The 19,946-nt window shown below is 51.6% G+C and overlaps 1 protein-coding gene across 3 annotated transcripts in view; it reads right to left on the minus strand.

The window, feature by feature from the left end:
- Positions 1-19,946, minus strand: part of ECE1 (endothelin converting enzyme 1) — a 131,503-nt gene that overhangs the window by 42,946 nt on the left and 68,611 nt on the right. For all 3 annotated transcript variants that reach the window (XM_021668296.2, XM_064363415.1, XM_064363414.1), the window contains 3 exons: positions 14,848-15,060; positions 2,554-2,675; positions 998-1,144 (listed from right to left, as the gene is read on the minus strand). In XM_021668296.2, the coding sequence (XP_021523971.2) occupies positions 998-1,144; positions 2,554-2,675; positions 14,848-15,060 (482 nt within the window). The remainder of the gene's footprint in view (positions 1-997; positions 1,145-2,553; positions 2,676-14,847; positions 15,061-19,946) is intronic.

The following is a 19,946-nucleotide window of genomic DNA, read 5'->3' on the forward strand; positions in this document are numbered from 1 at the left end:
CGTGGCAGCAGAGGCCCGCTCAGGCCCCTGCAGAGGCAGGATTGGTGGCTACAGTCACTGGGAAGCCCACTCAGGGATGGGATGACACATTCCTGCCTGTACACCTGGTCCGCCACGGGACTCCCAGGCTCCTCGGAAGGGCTGAGCAGAGCCACCCTCCTTTCTAAACACCTCCTCACCTCAGCAAAGCACCTCTGTCTCCCCAACACTTTCCTGGTGGTTAAGAGTCACTCAAAAGCTGTGTGACCTTGGCCACGTTACTGAACCTTTCTGATTCTCAGGTTCCTTATCAGGAAAATAAAACCACATCTTCAGAGCTGGAATGGGGAGTCAAGAAGACAGTGCCAGTCAAGTGCCTGCCGAGCAGGAGGGGAGGGTCAATTCCTGCTTGCCACTACTGGCGCCGGCAGCCACATCTTGGCATGCCTAGGACAGGTGTTACTGCAGTCCATTTGATAAGGAAACTGTAGCTCTGAGAGGTTGAGGCACTTGCCCAAGGTCACAAAGTGAGCGAATGGTAGAGAAGGGCTGGGAACTCAGCCTTTAGGACCCCTAGCCTGGGTTCCTACTTCTGCGTCTAAGGTTGGGGCAGACCAGTGTTGGGGCTCCCCTGGACATGCTGACCCTCTGTCTGGGGCACGCTCTGACAGGGAAAGACGGATTCAAAACCGTTCCAAGCAGAGTTACAAAGAGCAGATGCTGAGGAGGGGAAACCAGGATGTGGGTTCAGCTGTGCCCAGGAGCTGACATTACTCTTGGGGCCCACAGGAACCCATCAACACCCAAAGGTTCACCTGTGTGCAGTGACCACCTACGCAAGGCCGGCAGCTTACAAAGATCTCACCAGTGGGGCCTCTGGAAATAATTCAGGCTCAGAAGCCAGAAGACCGCCGCCTCACCCAGGGCAAGTCTCTCTCCCACCCCAGGGCCCACTAAACTCTTAACAGGAAGAGGTTGTGCCCCCTGCCCCCCGCCCTGCAGTTTCAAGCCAGCTCACCTGGATCACATTGCTGTTGGAGTTCTTGGAGTCGGCACTGACGTAGACAGAGAAGAAGGGCGAGGTGCGGTAGTGGGCGGTGACCACTTGCAGGGTATCCTGGAAGTTGTCCTTGGCCCAGGGACCTGTGATGTTCCAACCCCCGAGCTGTGGGGAGGGAGAGCAGGCAGGGAGGTGATGAGGTGGCAGGGAGACCTGGATGCGGATTCTGGTTCTGCAGGTGACTTGCTCTGTGACTCTGGGGCAGTCACCTGACCTCTCTGAGCCTCAAGAGCAAATGAAAGGATTGGTCTTCACTAGGGGTTTCCGACCCATGAGCTGGAAACCCACGGATGGAGCAAAGGCTTATCCTAGACAAGCCAGGCATGAATCCAGCCGCTCCTTGGGTGGTTGGGATAAGAATGGGAAACTTCTGGTTCACAGTTTATATTTTGGATAAAGAAATCATGTGAATATGATTTATCAAAACATAAATTCAATTGTGCCTCTGGGGATAAAAGGCTCTCCATGTTTAAGAAGGCTGATAAACTATGGTCTACTTTAGTCTCAAAGTTGGGATTTAAAAACAAAATTTTATTTGAGATGGAGTCTCACTCTGTCTCCCAGGCTAGAGTGTAGGGGGGCCATCACAATTCACTGTAGCCTCCACCTCCTGGGCTCAGGTGATCCTCTCACCTCAGCCTCCCAAGTAGCTAGGACTACAGGTGTGTATCACCACACCTGGCTGATTTTTAAATTTTTTTTTGTAGAGATGGGGTCTTGCTATGTTGCCCAGGCTGGTCTTGAACTCCTGACTTCAAGTGATCCTCCTGCCTCAGCCTCCCAAGAAAGTTGGATTTTTAAAAATCTCCCTGGTCTTCCCTGGGTTGGCACATGAAACTTGTCCAGAGAGGAGGGGCTAGCACAGTCCCCAGCATGTGCAGCCACCAACCCTGCCACAACGCTTTCCCAGAGCCAAGCTAAGAGGCAGGGCCATCCCTGGAGCATGAGGCAGGCAGAAAACATCCACAGACACCTTCTGTCTGCACCAGGAAGCCTCGGAGTCTGCTCAGGACCCACTGGCAGGTGCCCAGGAAGAAAGATTTCCCCCCGCTCAGGAGTAAGCAGGTATAGGAGCGTGGCCTGGTCCCTCCTTACAGGGAGGGCTCTGATTCTGGGCCGGACTCTCTGTGGGTCTTTCTGGAATAGGCACACACCCCTCCACACACACAAACATAACTCCTGAGAAAAAGCAGCAGCCACGTGGAGGAATATTTTCCCTCTAATCATGGCCCCTGTCCCATACACAGATGCACAGAGACACACAGACAGATGACAGACATCCACAGCAAATGTTGACACACACCCTCACACAAATACATGCGCAGACATTCCACCCACGCAGCCATGCGATGCGCTCACACTCACACACGCTCTCTCTTTCTCACTGTCTCTCTCCGTGCTACCGGCTGGAGGTGTGACATAGCTCAGTGATACCAGAGGGCTGCAGTGGAAGCCAGGGGGCAGGCAGGTGGCGTGGGCCGGGGCTGGGAAGAGAGTCTGCCCGAGGGACTCACCCTCTCAATCAGCTCCATTAGAGGTTTGGCCCTGAGCTCCTCGATCGTGGTCTCGTTCATGCACGCACGGTAGTACACTTGTGCCTTTTTCTCTGCCTCGCTCACGCTGGCTGTGGAGTTTTCTGGAACAACAGACAGTGGAGTTTGCAATGTGGCCCCCCACTTGCCCACTGGGTGGCCTTAGGGAAGTCCCTTTTTTCGGAGCCTTGGTGATCTCAGCTGCAAAGGAGCGCTGACATCTGCCTGTTGGGGTGGTGGTGAGGAACGCCATCACCGCGGGTATGTGAGGGCCCCTGGGCAGAGCCTGGCAAGCTGGAAGCACTCTGGAAATTTTGCTGACTGCAAAGAAAAATAGTCTACCACGTTCCTCTCCCTTTGCCAGTTGGGTTCATAGACGTTGCCGGGTTGGCCGCGCATGCCCACCAGCAGGACAGTGTGCTTCCCCGCAGATAACATGTACAAATGCCCTTGCCTGGTGCATGGGACAGAGGCCTGTTTTGGTTTTCAGATCCCAGATGACCTTTCTTGTGATAAAGACTGAAGCTGGATAGAAACTCAAAAGGCTTATTCATTATGAATTTACTTTTCGCGTCCTCCTTAGAGGGGCTGGGCATGTTTACCAGTCGACTTCACAGTCAGCTCTGAGGGCTGTTTTCCACCGCCATTGCCAACTCCATCAAGCAGCATCTCCCTCCTGCAGTGGCTTCACAGACCTTACCCTGGACACCCCCGAGATGCCGTTCCCTTCTCCCTCACCTCAGTGCCCTGGTCCAGATGCCACCAGCTGAAGGCAGTGCTCCGGTGGGTGCACAGCACGGGGCGCTCCTGTCTGCACCTGGTGAAGATGACTGCATCCTGCTGCTCAGGTCCACAATGACCTACTATGTACTGGGGTTCTGTGCCTGAGCCTTCTAAGAACCCTATTCCAGACCATGCTGGATTCTCCAAACCCCTCAATTCCATCCGTCCCTCTTGCTCCCTCTGGGACACTCCTCACTACTCTGGCCATTTTTCATTTCATGTTCATTTCTCTCTGACCCTGAAGCCCCTTCCCTTGCCTCCTTCAAAGATCCCTCAAACCCCAGCTCCTCCACAAAGGCTTTCTTGGCAGAACTGTATCCATCCACCTGCTGACCAGATACTAGACATTTACCCTACACTAGGCCCTGTGCAAGCTGTGGGACACGAGAGAAAACATCCCTGTCCCCAAGGAGCTTCTGCATGGGACCCTGTTAAAACCCTACTCAACCTCGGCTGGGCACAGAGACTCACGCCTGTAATCCCAGCAGTTTGGGAGGCTGAAGTGAGCAGATCACCTCAGGTCAGGAGTTCAAGATCAGCCTGGCCAACATGGTGAAACTCCATCTCTACAAAAATACAAAAATTAGCCAGGCATGAAGGTGAGTGCCTGCAATCCCAGCTACTCGGGAGGCTGGGGTGGAAGAATCGCTTGAACCCAGGAGGTGAAGGTTCCAGTGAGCCGAGATCGTGCCACTGCACTCCAGCCTAGGTGACAGAGTGAGACTCCATCTCAATAAATAAATAAATAAATAACCCTACTCAACATCAAGGCCTCTACAGGGCCATCTTTTCAATGAAGCCTATCCTGAGACGTTCATTCCCAAAGGCCCTCACCGCACTCCATACTTGTGTCCATCATTAGACCGTGAGTTCCTTGGGACAGGAAGCAGGTCTTCTTTATGCCTGTAAAATTGAGAGCCCAGCCCTGTGCCTGGCACCCTGCAGAAACTCAAAGAAATGACCGCAAGACACGACAGTGCTATGAACAACACACGTGGCTGCGGAACACGAGAAAATCACTCCCTTTGGAGGGATGGGGAGAAGGGGGGCTCCAGAGGGCGTTCCATTGGAGCTGGTTCTGAAATACAAAGTCATTCACCAGGTAGAAGGGAGGGGAGAGGGCACTGGGTTGCGGGGAGCAGGACAGGACAGTGTGGGGACAAGCAGGGATGCATGAAAGGGCGGGCGGGCTGGCTGCATGGAGAAAAGAAAGCTGCCTGGCATAGCCACTTGGAGCAAAGGACACCAGTCACTTTCCGGCCAGTCTTTCATCAGCTTTCCCAGCTTCACCCAAGAGCTCCCTGCCTCCGGATCCTCACCATAAATAGCACCACAGCTTTCACTGGTCAGAGCATCAGCCCTGGTCTTGCTGAAGTCAGGGGGATGGGATCAGCCTGGAGCTGGTCTGAAGGAAGATACAGAGACAAGAGAGCCCCTTGAGAGACAGGGTCAGGGGCCTGAATGAGGGGCTGCAGAGGGTTCACACAGCCCTAGAGACCACAAGCTACTGAGTTGTCAAGTGCTGGAAACACCTGCGTGTCCCCCAGGCCCCATGGCAGCACCAGCACCGAGAAGATGGGGAGGACGGAAACAGGGGAGCTGGGATGCAGAGGATCAGGGAGAGCAAAAGGGGAGTGCCTCGCCCCTCCCACGGGCCTCGTTCCTATGGCAACACTCCCAGTGAAGCTCTTGGAAGAGAAAGCAGGAGAATCTTCGTTACTCGTTACTCGCCAGGCACCAGAGGCCCCAGATGCAGCGTCTCACCAGCCACATCTGGCTCCAGTCATACCCCTGGAATGCCAGGGCCAGCACTGGGGAAGGCACTCTGTGTGCTCTGGCCATGAGCAAGCCTGGCATCTCCCTCCCCCAAGGCCACGAAGATAAGAGGCCTAAAGAATGGCTCCCAGGAGCAGCCTGGCTCTGCTTATCACAGGAGTTCTGAGGCATTTTCCTACCACCAGTCCACAAGCCCCGAATTATCACCGGGAGGGAGAAGGAGTATATCCTTCCATCACGGCCTCCCTGCTCCTTCACTGAGGCTGCCCCAGACCAGGTTCAAAGTTTATTCCTTTGGCCTCCACCACCTGGGTGCCACACTATTTACAAAACTTTCCCACATTGTTTACAAAGTTCTTTTTGTCTAGCAGCCGCCAGGCTGGGTACGGAGGATAGTGGGCAACACAGCTGGAGGCCTGTCCACGTGAGGCTTGCAGTCTGTTGAGTGAGGCAGACGGCAGCCAAGGACTTGCAGGAGCATCTGATTACGCCCGGGGTGAACTCTTGAGAACACCCCAGAGGCCTTCAGGGGAGGGTGGGAGACCAGGGAGGCCAAGCACGGCCCCGAGGAAGCCGGGCTCGAGCTGCGGGCTGAAGGATGAACCCAACGTGCAGCAGAAGCAGGGCTGTGCTTGAGCTGCCTCTCCCCCATTCCATGTGTCAGTGGTCTCTGCAGCCCTGGACAGGGACCCAGCAGGCCCCCAGCAACAGGAGTGGCTGCAAGAACAGAGCCCAGACTCTTTCTGGTGAGGAAGGACACGACACCTGGAGGATGAGGGGGTGATGAGGCTGGGTGTCCACCTAAGATTTCACTTTTTTAAAAAGAAATCAGGCAGGCGGGCCAGGAGTGGACAGATGAGGAGGCCCCGCCAGGAGCTGGTGTCCGCGCACCCTCCACGCGTGTCATCCGTATCCCCACTGCCGATGCTGGCCAGGGCAGGAGCCTTGGTAGAAGGTACGGTTCCTCTTCCTCCCTGTGGTTCCCGGAGCCCACGGGGACAACCCACAGCACACTCTCCCGCCTCCTCTTTCTCTTCCTCATTCAGGGGGCACCTACTGTCCTGCAGGCTCCAGGGGACAAGAGCCCAAGTGAGGATGCCAGGCGGGAGGCTGCTACAGGGAACTAGGTGAGTGAAGATGGGCACCTGGCCAGCATGGCAGCAGAAAACGGGGCTAGAAGTGTTTGAGAGAAAGGAGAGCCAAGAATGGAGCCAAGTTTCCTTGGCCTGAGTGAGAAGCTGCTGTTACTGCAGAACAGCAGGCTGAGGATGAGGAGCAGGCTTAGGAAGAGCTTAAGTGCACACAGCTACCGCCTAAAGCTCAGCTCCAGACACTCATGTTTGAGACTCTATGAGACACCCAAGTGGAGGCCTGGTCAGGGCAGTCTGTAGAGGGAGCTGTCTTGAACTCCTTTTAGACGAAATAGGCACTGGAATATGCCAATTCCTTTTCTTTTTCTTCTTGTCACAGAGTCTCGCTCTGTCTCTCAGGCTGGAGTGCAGTGGTGTGATCTTGTCTCACTGCAACCTCCGCCCCCCGGGTTCAAGCGATTCTCCTGCCTCAGCCTCCCGAGTAGCTGGGATTACAGGCATCCTCCACCATGCCCAGCTAATTTTTGTATTTTTAGTAGAGACAGGGTTTTACCATGTTGGCCAGGCTGGTCTTGAACTCCCGACCTCAGGCAGTCCACCTGCCTTGACCTCCCAAAGTGCTGGGATTACAGGCACGAACTACCACACCCAGCCCCAATTCCTTAAATTGCCCATAGGGCCCTATATCATGCATCCCCAATAGGGGCAATGCTGCCCCCAAGGATTTATTCTTGCAAGACAAAGCATCTTACTCTTTTTATTGTATATAAGGACTAAGAATAGCAGTAGACACACAGGGTACCTCTGGAATTAAAATTTCATGGAGGGGTAATGATAACTGCAGGTTGAGAACCACCACCCTGGGTGACGGGGTCTGCGCTCCCGCCTGTCTCTAGCTCCTGCCCCACACTCTTCTCCCCATGGCCGGGTGGCCTCTTCTCTCCTTAACTCAAGCGCAGACCTCCCTCTTCAGAAAGCCCATCCCTTCTGGATCGCTGCAGCTACAATGGCCTCTTCCCTCTCTGGCCCCACCCCCTACTTGATTGTTTTGAGCCCTTACTCTTTATAGCCCTATGATGTATTTAGTCATTTATTTGTTTATTGTCTGTCTTCCCTGCTGGAATGTAAATTCCACAAGAAAAGACTGTCTTATTCCTGACATAATCCCCAGCCCTGAGCAATGCCTGGCACACAGAGTGTCTGATGCATAATTGGTGATTGAATAAAACAATGAACAACAGAAAGATAGCACTCCAGCCTGCGGGAGGGAGGTGGCTGTGTTTCGAAGTGAAATGAGTGGCTCAGGTTTGTAATCCCGCACTTTAGGAGGTCGAGGTGGGAAGATCACTTGAGGTCAGGAGTTTGAGACCAGCCTGGCCAATGTGGTGAAACCCCGTCTCTACTAAAAATAAAAAAATTATTTGGGCATGGTGGTGGGCGCCTGTAATCCCAGCTACTCACGAGGCTGAGGCACAAGAATCACCTGAACCCGGGAGGTGGAGGTTGTAGTGAGCCGAGATCATGCCATTGTACTCCAGCCTGGGGAACAGCGCAAGACTTGGTCTCAAAAAACAAACAAATAAAAAAAACCCAAAAAACAAAAAACCACCAAACTGAAAGCAGACACAGAACTTTAAGAAAAAGGTCTCCAGGACTGTGTGAACCCTCCATAGCCCCTCATTCAGGGTGCTGTTGTCTCTGTATCGTTTCTCAGACTAGCCCCAGGCTGGTCCTATCCCCCTTTCAGAGCTGTCACTGACTCAGCAAGAGCGGGGCTTGATGCTCCGTCTCCTTTAAGACATCCCTGGCTCACGTTTACTTCCCAGAAGATTTCACGGAGGCAAGGAAGCCAACACCCAACAGTGCGGCTCCTGGCACTGTGCTGAGGGCACAATTTGGAGATGGTGGCTCTTCCGTGGCTCCAGTGGTATTGAGATCTTTTGGCAGCCTAGGGCCAGACAACAGAGCTCCACACTGCCTGGGTACTTCCTTCCAGGGGCCCTGAGTTTCAGAAGCTTCCTCAGTCCCTACCCCAAAGTCCGAGAGACAAAGACAGAACACCATTTCATTAGTCAGTTCTTCCTCTGGGAGTTTTCATTGGAATGCCCTCTCCACATCACTCCTCAGGGAGGAAACGAACGCCCAGGCAGGCAGAGCTGTGGGGCGATAGGGGTGTCTGGGAATCCCCCGCACGCTGCGGGGATAGAGGTGTCTGGGAATCGTGTGGCCTCCCTTGCTGCAGTGGGACCATCTGGCCAGGAGCCGGTGAGGCTCTGACTCCACATCAGGGTAGGACCAGTGTTTGTTTTAGATAAAACCAGGCTCCATTCAGACAGTCACAGGCCTGAGGAGCCCCATCCTGTGCTGGGGGGGAAAGGGGTGCTGATAAAGGAGGCGCCTTGCTCTGTAGAACATGAATAATTCCACCACCATCATGCACCGTGTCTATGGCAGGCCACCCTGGTCCCCTGAAGGGATATCACATCCCATTTCAGAGACAAGGAAAATGAGGCCCAGGGAGGTGAAGAAACTGGCCTACCAAGGCAAAGCTTACAAGCCTTCCTGAGAAAGTGAACTGCCTCCTCTGTAGATAGGCACAGGCATGGATGTGCATGCATCTTGCCCTAATGATTTCCACAGTGGCTGTTATCACACTCCATTTAGAGGCAAGAGGTTGGGTAACTCGTCCAAGGTCGCAAGAGTGGCTCAGGCCAGGACTGGAGTCTAAGCCTTTTCTGCTTTCCCATCCTTTCTGGCAGGTTGACTCAGAAAACCAGAGATAAACCCGAAGCAGCCCAGCTGCCCCTAAGAAGCCCTGGACACTCCCTCCCATCCTCACATCATTGAATCAATGCTATAATTCGAATGTCTATGTCCCCTCCAAAATTAATGTTGAAACTTAATCCTCAATGCAACAGCTTTAAGAGGTGGGGCCTTTAGGAAGTGATGAGGCCATGAGGGGTCTGCCCTCATGAATGGATTAGTGTCTTACGAAAGGGCTTGAGGGGGCCAGTTCCCCCCCTTCTGTCTCTTATGCCACGTGAGGACACAGTTCATGCTGCCATCTCGGAAGCAGAGAGCAACCCTTAACAGAGACAGTGAACGAGCCTGTGCCTCGATCTCAGACTTCACAGCCTCCAGAACAGTGAGAAATAAATTCCTGTTGTTCATAAATTATCCAGTGTAGGAGTCTCTGTTTTCATGGTTCTGATAAAGACATACCCAAGACTGGGCAATTTACAAAAGAAAGAGGTTTAATGGACTCACAGTTCCACATGGCTGGGGAGGCCTCACAATCATGGTGGAAGGCAAGAAGGAGCAAGTCACATCTTACATGGATGCCAACAGGCAGAGAGAGAGAGGCTGTGCAGGGGAACTCCCCTTTTTAAAACCATCACATCTTGTGAGACTTATTCACTATCACAAGAACAGCACGGGAAAGACCCACCCCCATGATTCAGTTACCTCCCACCGGGTTCTTCCCACAAAATGTGGCAATTGTGGGAGTTATAATTCAAGATGAGATTTAGGTGGGGGCACAGCCACACCGTATCATCCACTCTGTAGTATTTTGTTATGCTAGCACAAACAGACTAAGAATCAATCAGTCCATGTAACCATTCCCCAAACAGGTTGGCAGCACCCATTCCTGTAGACACCATGCTGGATAGAAAGCATTTGTAATGCAGATCCTGTCCACAGATGCTTCCTTCCAATATGCACAGGAAGATGAAACTCAATTAGACAGCAGATACTGGGAAAACATGTCAAAATGAAAATATGAGAGATGTCACAGGGTGACACGATTAACTGCCAAATCCCTGACATGGACACATTTAATGCTATTGGAATATTTTATGTGTACTTCCCAGGGAGACTGGTGTTGGGGTAGAAGGAAGGCAGACTGCTAGTTTTTCCTTTTTGGAATCTGTGTTGCTTGAATTGTCACAATAAGCATACACTGATTTTTTTTGTATGCATTCATCTTATAGTATAAAATATAGCAAAGCCAACATGACAGGTACACACAATGTAATTGTAGCTCAAGTCTAGAGAGACCCTTTGGTAGCCATGGAAGGCAATGGAGGAAGCAGGTTTGGGAAAAGTCTTGGAGGCTTTGGAGGGGGTGGTGTAGGCACTCTAGCAGGTGGAATAATCTGAGCTACAAGTGCAGTTGGAAAGCCCAACACAGGGCCAAGTCTAAGCGTGGAAGGGCCTGGCTGTTTCCTTCTTCTGAGGAAGTGAGGCCACCCACTCTCGTCTCTTCAAAACCTACAAGGCCAACCCATGTTGGCCACTTGGGGGAGTGGCAGAGTGTGGTACGAGGCATCCGTGTGTCCTGCAGCTGAGGTCACCATGCCCAGCTGGAAGACTGCCAGGTCATACCACAGTGGCACGTGGCCTAGTTCGGCCCACCTGCTACAGATCTGCCTTGATTTCCTCTGAGGGGGCTAGCATGAATTCACCTGGCAGAGAAATGCATGGCTTGCCCAAGGTCACACAAGCAGATGGTAACAGCTATCTTGCCGGACGGGCTGATGCAATCCACACTGACGCTCTGAATGGCCCTCTTCCCCTCTCTGCCTAGAGGGAAGCCCTCCCCTCAGCAGGTTGGAGTGACCTGGGCACCCCCGGCTTGTTCCCATGCCCATCAGCTCTGGCTCTCTTCCAAGGCCTGCTGGCTGACCCCTTTGTCTTGGAGAGGCTGAACCCAGCCTGGCCTTAAGCTCAAGAATGCACTGGCCCACAAGCCTGCATTTTTTTGTCACCCACTCACCTGCCATCTGCCCCTTCAGGAGTTTCCATGTATGAAAACCCCAGGTATCAAGGCCCACAGGTGAGGGGGCTGTTTCCAGACTAGTTCTAAGGAGTGAGCCTCAGGGGAGGGGACCCCAGGACAGGACCTTCTGGGGAAGCCCCCGGTCAGTATGACATGGGGTGACCCCAGCTTCTGTGTTCATCAGACCTGGGCTGGGGCTCGGCTGGCCTGGCCTGAGTGCTCAGGAAAGCAGCCACTGGGGAAAGGAGGCAGGCAAACCACGCTTCTTGGCTGCTCTCCCTGCAAGCAGTGCCAACCCAGGGTCTCTCCCTGGTGAATCTGACAGTGGAGTGAGTAGAGAAAGAACATAGGCTTCGAGGCCTTACAGCTCTGGGTCTAATCCCAGCCTCACCCTTTCCTGGGAAATACATTTCCTTCATATTCATGAGTCTCATCTGTAAAATGGGCAAATACAGCCTACTCCATGAGTTCACCATGACAATTCAAAGAAATAATAAATGAAATACTCAGTGTGTCATCACTACTCTGCGCCTCCTTCCTGACAACTGGGCCCACACCAGTGCTTCTCTAAGACATAAATAAGCAACAATGACCCTGCTCTTTGACTACCCAATTAACCGTTAGAGCAGCCCTACTAATGATCTGAGTTTGAGTTAGCTCCCACTCTATAGCTGATGAGCCGAGGACCTAGAAATCTGGGTGACCGCTCTGCAGTCATACAGCTTGTTGGTAAGAAGTCTGGGTTGAAACTCACCTAACACCACTAGGAGGGCAGCTGTGCCTTGCTGAGCACCTGTTAGGTGTCAGGCTCTGAGCTGAGCACTTTGAACCATCCCAGGCAAGTCAATACTCACAGTAACCGGATGTGTTAGGAGGCATCATTATCCCTATTGTACAGATAATGAAACTAAGTAGGAGAGAAGCCAGGTCACTTTTCCAAGGCCACACGGGTGATAAGCAGCTAGAACACCAGGACTGCTTGACTTGAAAACCCTGCGGTCTGGCCTCCTGGTATCACCAGACCCTGGCCTTGGAGTCAGGGTTAAATGCATGATTCTGGCTGTTCCATGCCCCATTTGGTGCAGCTCCCCACCCACGGCTTGACCCTCAGGGACAGTGGGGATGGACTCAATCTTGGCCCACACCTAAGGCTCTCTTGATGAGAGTCAGCCCCAGAACCAGTGTGATCAGAACCCACACGATACCCAAGGGCCCATTCTAGACCTAACTGGGAAGTTAGAGGGCCTGTCCACCCTCCTGCCTCCTCCCCTCTAAATGCTAACTGCTCCCCAGAGCGTGAGCTCCTCTCCATTTTGGACTGGCAGTATGTCCTTGACAAAGTCACTTAACTTCTGGGAGCCACAGCTTCTGCATCTATAAAATGGGAACGACAATCCCGAAGTCGGGTTGTGAGGGGTAAGGAGGCAGTGGCTCTAAAGAGCCTGGTACAGTGCACAGCACGTGGTGGACATCAGTGTCTCTCCCTCCTTCAGGCCCCCAGGCTCTGCACTCCCTGAAGGTTCCTGCAGACACTGTGGAAAGGGGGCTATGTCTGTCCCTTGTACCTGAAGGAGGTGGTGTGGGACAGGGGAAAGAGCACGTGACCAGGCGTCAGGGAAGTTCCAGCTCTGCCACTCACCAGCCTATCACGAGAACCTCTCCAGATCTCGCTTTCCTTATCTACCAATGGAGTGAACCACACCTTCCCAGCTTCCACCCTGCAGGATCCAATGGGATGGCACTTACTAAACAGCTCTGTAACCTATCAAGTGCTGTGTAAAGGTCAAGGTTGAATAGTAACAGTAACATCAATACAAACACCACATGCCAGGCCTAGGCATGGTTTAAATACATTTAAATGTATTTTCCATTTAATTTTCAAAATTCAGAGGAGGCCTAGTTCCCACTGTACTAATGAGAAAACAAGCCAGGGAGGTTATGTAATTGACCCAAGACCTCGTAGTAAGTGGCAGAGTCAGGATTTGAACCCAGGTCCTGGTGACTCTGAAGCAGAGGGACCAACCCACGTTGTTACACTACCTGGACTATGGGCCCTGCCAAGCCCCCGGCTGTGACGTCAGGCGCTGGAGAAGGGACGTCCTCGATTTCCAGTCTTGCAATGACAAACATGTTTGCCTTTTAAGCATCTAGTTCTAAAATGAAAGGCTGCATCATCCCCTTTCAAGGGCACTTTGGTGGCATAAGGCAGGCAGGGGGACATCTCAGGCTGGGGCTTTGCTGCTTCGGACATGCTGCTTCAGACATACTGAGCCTCAACTCCACCTCAATACACACCACCCTGCTCTCATCCTCGGGGAGTCGGGCCAAAGGCGGCTGCTACTGCTTCAGGAGCTGTAGGGGACAGGGAGAAAGGGCGGGTATGTCTTACCTAGCAGTGGCTCTACCCTGTGGGGCTGGGGCAGGAAAGAAAGCAAAGGTGTCTTTCACCTGGTTTGTCTACTTTCCCTGTAATCTAAAAGACTGAGTTGCCTTAAATTGGTAATTGTCCATTTAGAATCTTAAGCTTTCTGTCCCTTTGAGAAGATTTGTCCCCTTTTGGGCATCTTCTATTGTACCTACCTTTAAATATCTTAAAGGTTTTTTTAAAAAAATAAGAATTTGTCGGATCTAAGTTCTGTTGTTGATGGCAAAATTGACTGGCTTTTCAGAATCCAGCCTCTCCCAGCATTAAGGGTCCCAGGATGGAGCAGGGGACAGCAGGAGAGGGAGATGGCCACAGTCTCAGCTGTGGAGGGTTCAGGTTAGTGGCTCTGTGGTACAGTGTGGGTGTTGTGATTTCATACTGGAGGAGGAGCCTAGTGGGCAGATGGGAATTCAACAAATATTAACTAGGGATACAGCTGCAAACAAGACAGACGTGGGACTCTAATCTGAGGATAAAACCATCAACATGGGGGTGAACTAGAGGTGCCGAAGGCCTAGTGAAATACAAAGAGAACTCTGACCAGACGGCTTATCATGCAAGCCTGATCACCGTGAGGCCAAGGATGATTCCCGCCTCACTGAATAACTAACTCTCTGATAAGCTGTTGCTAGAACTTACACTGGATCACAACCCTAGAATCTGATCTAGTCTGTTCAGCCTCGATCCCTTTTGCTCACAACTTTCAAAACTCACAGTCAACACTAGTCAAAAGCTTTGCCAAACTTGAAGCCACAAAAGCAACGACCACAGCCCCAGTTCTGATGCGCACCCTACGTGCCACACACACATTGCTAATGCTTTACACGTGTGCTCTCTAGTTCTCAAAACTCTGCAGCTTGGGTCTTATGAGTCTTATTTTACAGATGAAGAAACTGAGGTTCAGAGGTATGTGACTTACTCAGGATCATACGACGAGTGAGGGCAGACATTCCAACCCAGTTTCACCTACTCCCAAGTCTGGGATCTTCTATTCTGCCAAGCTCCTCTTTTTTTAATTTTTATTTATTTTATTTATTTTTTTGAGACAGAGTCTGACTCTGTTGCCCAGGCTGGAGTGCAGTGGCATGATCTCGGCTCACTGCAACCTCCGCCTCCCAGGTTCAAGTGATTCTCCTGCCTCAGCCTCCTGAATAGTTGGGACTACAGGTGCATGCCACCACGCCTAGCTAATTTTTGTACTTTTAGTAGAGACAGAGTTTTGCCATGTTGGCCAGGCTGATCTTGAACTCTTGGCCTCAAGTGATCCACCCCCAACTTGGCCTCTCAAAGTGCTGGGATTATCGGCATGAGCCACCACGCCCGTTCTGCCAAGCTCCTCCTTTAACCAGGAGCGGCTGGGAAGATCCAGCTGACAGCTCCTCTCTGTGGCCCATTCACTGGTCTCCATGCTGGGTGCTTACCGAGGAGGTGCTTGATGATCGCCTGGTTGTGTTCCCAGAGGGTGCTGAAGGTCCCCCAGCGTGAATGGCCATCAGGGACTGGGTTGGCCTTGATCCAGCCCCCACAGGCATAGCTGAAGAAGTCCTGGCAGGGGTCCACTGTGGGGTCCATGGAGCTCAAGATAGAGCTGGTCACTGAGACACAGGCTTCGCTCAGGCACACAGAGGGGGATCCTGGAGGGGTCAAGGACAAGAGTCAGTGAAAGGCAGGCAGGAAAGAGGCAGGGAGGGCATAGAAGGTGGCTTGGAGACCAGGGGACACATGTCCCACCCTGGCCCTGACCACACAGATTTGGAATTAGACAGTCACTAGACCCCTGCAGAGAAATGATTTCCACCCATTTACAATTTGCTGGCTTATAACACAAGGCTTCTACTCAGCTGTCTAAAATCCCTCCTATGGCTAAAAGGTCCCCAGAACCCAGGTGTTTCTCTTAATCAACCTTTCCCTCCATAAATATTCATTGACTCTTCATTATTCCTTGACGCTCAACAAATTTATTCATTCATGCATGCATTCATTTATTCAGCAAGATAATGACTACCTTCCAGGTTCTTTGCTGAGGATGGAGTGCATGTGTGTGCGCGTGTGTGTGCCTGTGTGCAAGTGTGTGCCCATGCATGTGTGTGTGTGGAGTACTGGGTACTGGGCATAAAAAGGCAGAGTCCTTTAATCCAGGAGCTAACAATTCAGTTGGAGATATACGCAAAAATCAAAAGGGAACAGTAGGAGAAATGTCTGCCCTTTCTACAAAAATAAACCGAACGTTTACTATGTGCCAAGAGGGTGATGCTGACAACATGAGTGACAGGGCACAGGAAGAAGGAATGCCTATTAGGAATAAAAGGAGGAAACATGAAAACTCACTCCTGCCTACAAGCGGGAGAGTGAGTGACCTCAAGGAATTCTCAAAAACCCAAAGGCTGAACAACCCTAAGAGACTGGTTTGCCAGAGGCAAGAGGAAAGGACCAGATCCCTGCCTCAGGGTTGGGGGCTGAGCTCTCCCAAAGGACCCAAAGCCTGGGTGGCCTTCGCAGAGGCCTGGCCTACAGCAGCAAAACGAAGCTGGCTGTGCAGGCCCGAGAATCACAGGCCCAGCCCAATCGTCCATCCACCCAGGCTGTGCTGACGACCAAAGGGACTTCACTGAACGTGGCCCTGCACCGGGCCCTTGGCACACATTCAGGATCTCATTTACTCATTACAGCCACCATGTTCCTGGTTAAAGATGAGGAAACTGAGGGAATGAACGGGACAAGGCCACGTAGCTGTGTGGGAGGGCGGACGGCTGAGAGCTGGGCCCAGGCCTGTCTTAGTCCAGCCATGCCAAGGCTGTGCTTTTCTGCTTTCCTTCTCCACCTCTTTGCCGGTCATACCAGGGGCTGGTGTGGCCTGACTGCTGAGATCCGTTTCCCCACCGCACAGGGAGGCAGTGAGGCAGGGTTGGAGGCTGCTAGACCTGGGTTCAATTCAGCTTTCTCCTTCTGCCAGTGGGGATTTTGGGCAAGTGACCTCATCTCTCCATGCCTCAGTTTCTCTATCTAAAAGTTAGGAAGAAAGGTAAGACCAATTTCACAGTGATGATGGCCATGGCTGGGCATGGCGGCTCAGCTTCCTCAAGTCTCAGGGTCTGAAGTTCCAGGCCAGTGTTTAGAGAACAGTAAAGAACGCACAGGCCAGCAGGGACAGTGTTCATCTCACTCATGAACATAAGGCCAGTGGGCAGGGGTTCACTTGTGGGCTTATTAACATCTGATGACAAACACAATGTCCTTCAGATGGGTGGCTGACAAAGGGCTCAGCACAGCTGCACAACAGCAGGAAAATCAGGGTGCTCTGACTTTGAGATAATTACACAACAATTAAAAATTATCGTTCACAGCCGAGAGGTGTGCCATAAAAAAATTATGGAGCAATTACACATGAAAACAGAGAAAGAAAATGGGGGGGGGGTGATGGTGCCATTTTAAATATCTCTAAATCAAATCATCTTAATTACAGTTGCATGCTCTGCTCCCAAACTTGGGGTGGGGGTGCACCAGAATCTTTATGGGGCAGGAGAGAATGTCTATGTAGGCTGAAAGAGCCTGTTGAGTATTATGGTATAAATCCGTATTTGGAGAAGGAAAAGAATACCTATTGTTTTCATACATCAAACCACAGGAAGGAAAACTTTACAGTATCTCGGCTGGTGGAGATGCCCAGGAGACAGGCTGAGAGAGTGAGCCTAACGCAGGAAGACACGTCAGAATCTCTGTGTATGTGTCCATGTGTGAGACAGAGACAGACTGATTAACTGATTAAGGTTTTTGCTGTTATCATACAGGGACTTAAAAACAAAGCAAGAAGCTACTCCCAGAAGTCAGTCTCAGAGGCCAGGCACAGTGGCTCAAACCTGTAATCCCAGTACTTTGGGAGGCCGAGGTGGGTGGATCAGCCGAGGTCAGGAGTTCAAGACCAGCCTCGCCAACATGATGGAACCCTGTCTCTACTACAAATACAAAAATTAGCCTGGCATGATGGCAGGTGCCTGTAATCCCAGCTACTTGGGAGGCTGAGGCAGGAGAATCTTTTGAACCCAGGAGATGGAGGTTGCAGTGAGCCGAGATCGCACCACTGAACTCCAGCCTGGGTGACAAGAGTGAGACTCCATCTCAAAAAAAAAAAAAGTCAGTCTCAGAGGTTTGAGTTCTTCACTAAGTGGCTATTTTGCTGGACACTGGGCAGGAACCTGCAAGGTGCTTAAGCAGCAATGGCCTTATGATTTAACTATTCAATGGTTTACAGAAACTGCATGAAATATTCCTGGCCCAGGAGGTGCTTCATACATTTTGATGACTTAATGGTTTCCAGGCCCCCTCATCTAAGGCCCCATCTCCTTAGGGAAACCTTCCCAGACCTCCTCCCTTCTGTGTCCCTCAGTGGACTGGGTGCCTGCAATTCTAGCACAGACTGTGCTATGTCATAGCCAGCTCCTTGTCCACCTCTCCTAGTAGAATGTGAACTTGAAGGCAGGTCAGTATCCTACATGCTTTTATATTTCCATTGCCTAGCATTGTATTTGGCAACTAGCAGCTGTTCAGTAAGTGCTTTTTTTTTGAGACAGTGTTTTTGCTCTCTTGCCCAGGCTGGAGTGCAATGGTGCAATCTTGGCTCACTGCAACCTCCACCTCCTGGGTTCAAGTGATTCGCCTGCCTCAGCCTCCCTAGTAGCTGGGATTACAGGAACCTGCCAACATACCTGACTAAATTTTGTATTTTTAGTAGAGGTGAGGTTTCACCTTGTGGGCCAGGTTGGTCTTGAACTCTTGACCTCAGGTGATCCACCCACCTCAGCCTCCCAAAGTGCTGGCACTACAGGCATAAGCCACCACACCTGGCCTCAATACGTGTTTTGAATGAACAATCAAATGAATGAAAGACCTTATTCAGCACTTGTTTACCACCTGCAGAGGCAGCAAACATTTCTTTCCTTTGGGACATGCACGATCAATTGAGAAGGCAGGAACAGATCCTAGATTTAATTTACAGACACTCATCTGGAGAGTTCCTGGTCTCAAAACTGTGTAGGATGCTTTCTTTAAAATATCTTCTTGGAAAATGTATTGTTTGTTTTGCTGCCTCTGTTTGCGAAGCACCAGCATGTTTCTGGAAAGGGAAGTGCAGTAGAAAGGTAGTAAAAATGTACTAAGTGCCCAGACATTCCCAGAGGCTAGCCTTTCACAATCATCAGAAGATTTGCATTTTTTTAAAATTTTATTTTAAAAAGAGTCTTGCTCTGTCGCCCAGGCTGGAGTACAGTGGCGTGATCTCGGCTCACTGCAATCTATCTCCGCCTCCCAGGTTCAAGCAACTCTCCTGCCTCAGCCTCCTAGATGTGCACCACCATGCCTGGCTAATTTTTGTATTTTTAGTAGAGACAGGGTTTTGCCATATTGGTTAGGCTGGTCTCGAACTCTTGACTTCAGCTGATCTGCCTACCTCGGCCTCCCAAAGTGCTAAGATTACAGGCATGAGCCACCGCACCTGGCCAGAAGATTTGCTTTGACTGGCTGGATGTTTGCTCAGACACGGCCAGCACGGGCACCAGTTCCTGGGTAACAAGGTTACTGTCAATATCCGGGGTGGCCACTGCTTTCCCAGGTGGCTCAGAGGTCACCTGATTCTCTGCCCAGCTCCACTCCAGGGGAAGCATGCTCCTCTCCCAGGTCCAGGCTGCAGAAAACCCTTCTGAGACCCTGAGAGTGACACAAGAGGCAGAAGCAGGATTCCTCCCAAGGGGCCCCACCGGGCAATAACAACAGAAATGTCTTGGGTCTGATCATCAGGAGCTGGCCCTTGGGGACTACTTCCCAGTTTCCGGTGAAGACATATCTTGGGAACTCCCAGGGACAGTCTCAGGGCAGCACTGGCTGCCAGAGTGTGGCCTGCTCCCGCTGCTCTGAGCCAAGAGCTGTGCAGATGGAGCTGGCCAGGGCCCACACTGACTGGCAGGCGGTTCTGAACTACAGCCGATTCAGGATGAGGCGAGAAGGCAGCGGCAGGAGAGGATAATGAGCTTGTGTCCTGTTGGTAGAGGAGGGGCACACACACACACACTAGGACACAAGCACACAACACACACACTCAGCAAAAAAAGGCTGTTCCCAGCTTGATCTTCCTTCTTACCCCTTTGTTCATTCAAACATTATTCATTTTACTATCTGCACACCTATGGCACAGGCACTATGCTAAGCACACGTGGTTAAGGGCCTGAAAACAAGTCATTAATTAATCAAATATGCATTAAGCACCTGCTGAGCCAGGCACATTTGGTAAAATACCTATAAACCATTAGACAGTCAGTTAACTAATCAAGCAATTAGTTCTTAAGTACAACCTATGTTTGTGGAATGAGTGAATACCTATGTGCCTAATCCAGGAGGGATGGAAGAACAACTCAGATGAAGTCCCTGTTCTTTTCTAGGCCCCAAGTCCCCTCCCCACCCCAGCGCAGCGTGGCCACCCTCGAGGGCCAGCAACTTCAGAGCAGGGAAGGTTCAACACAGGCTGGAGGGG

The sequence above is a fragment of the Aotus nancymaae genome, unplaced genomic scaffold, assembly GCF_030222135.1.
Source record: "Aotus nancymaae isolate 86718 unplaced genomic scaffold, 86718_ANA_hifiasm-v0.15.2.pri h1tg000053l, whole genome shotgun sequence".
In the NCBI taxonomy this organism is placed as follows: Eukaryota; Metazoa; Chordata; class Mammalia; order Primates; family Aotidae; genus Aotus; species Aotus nancymaae.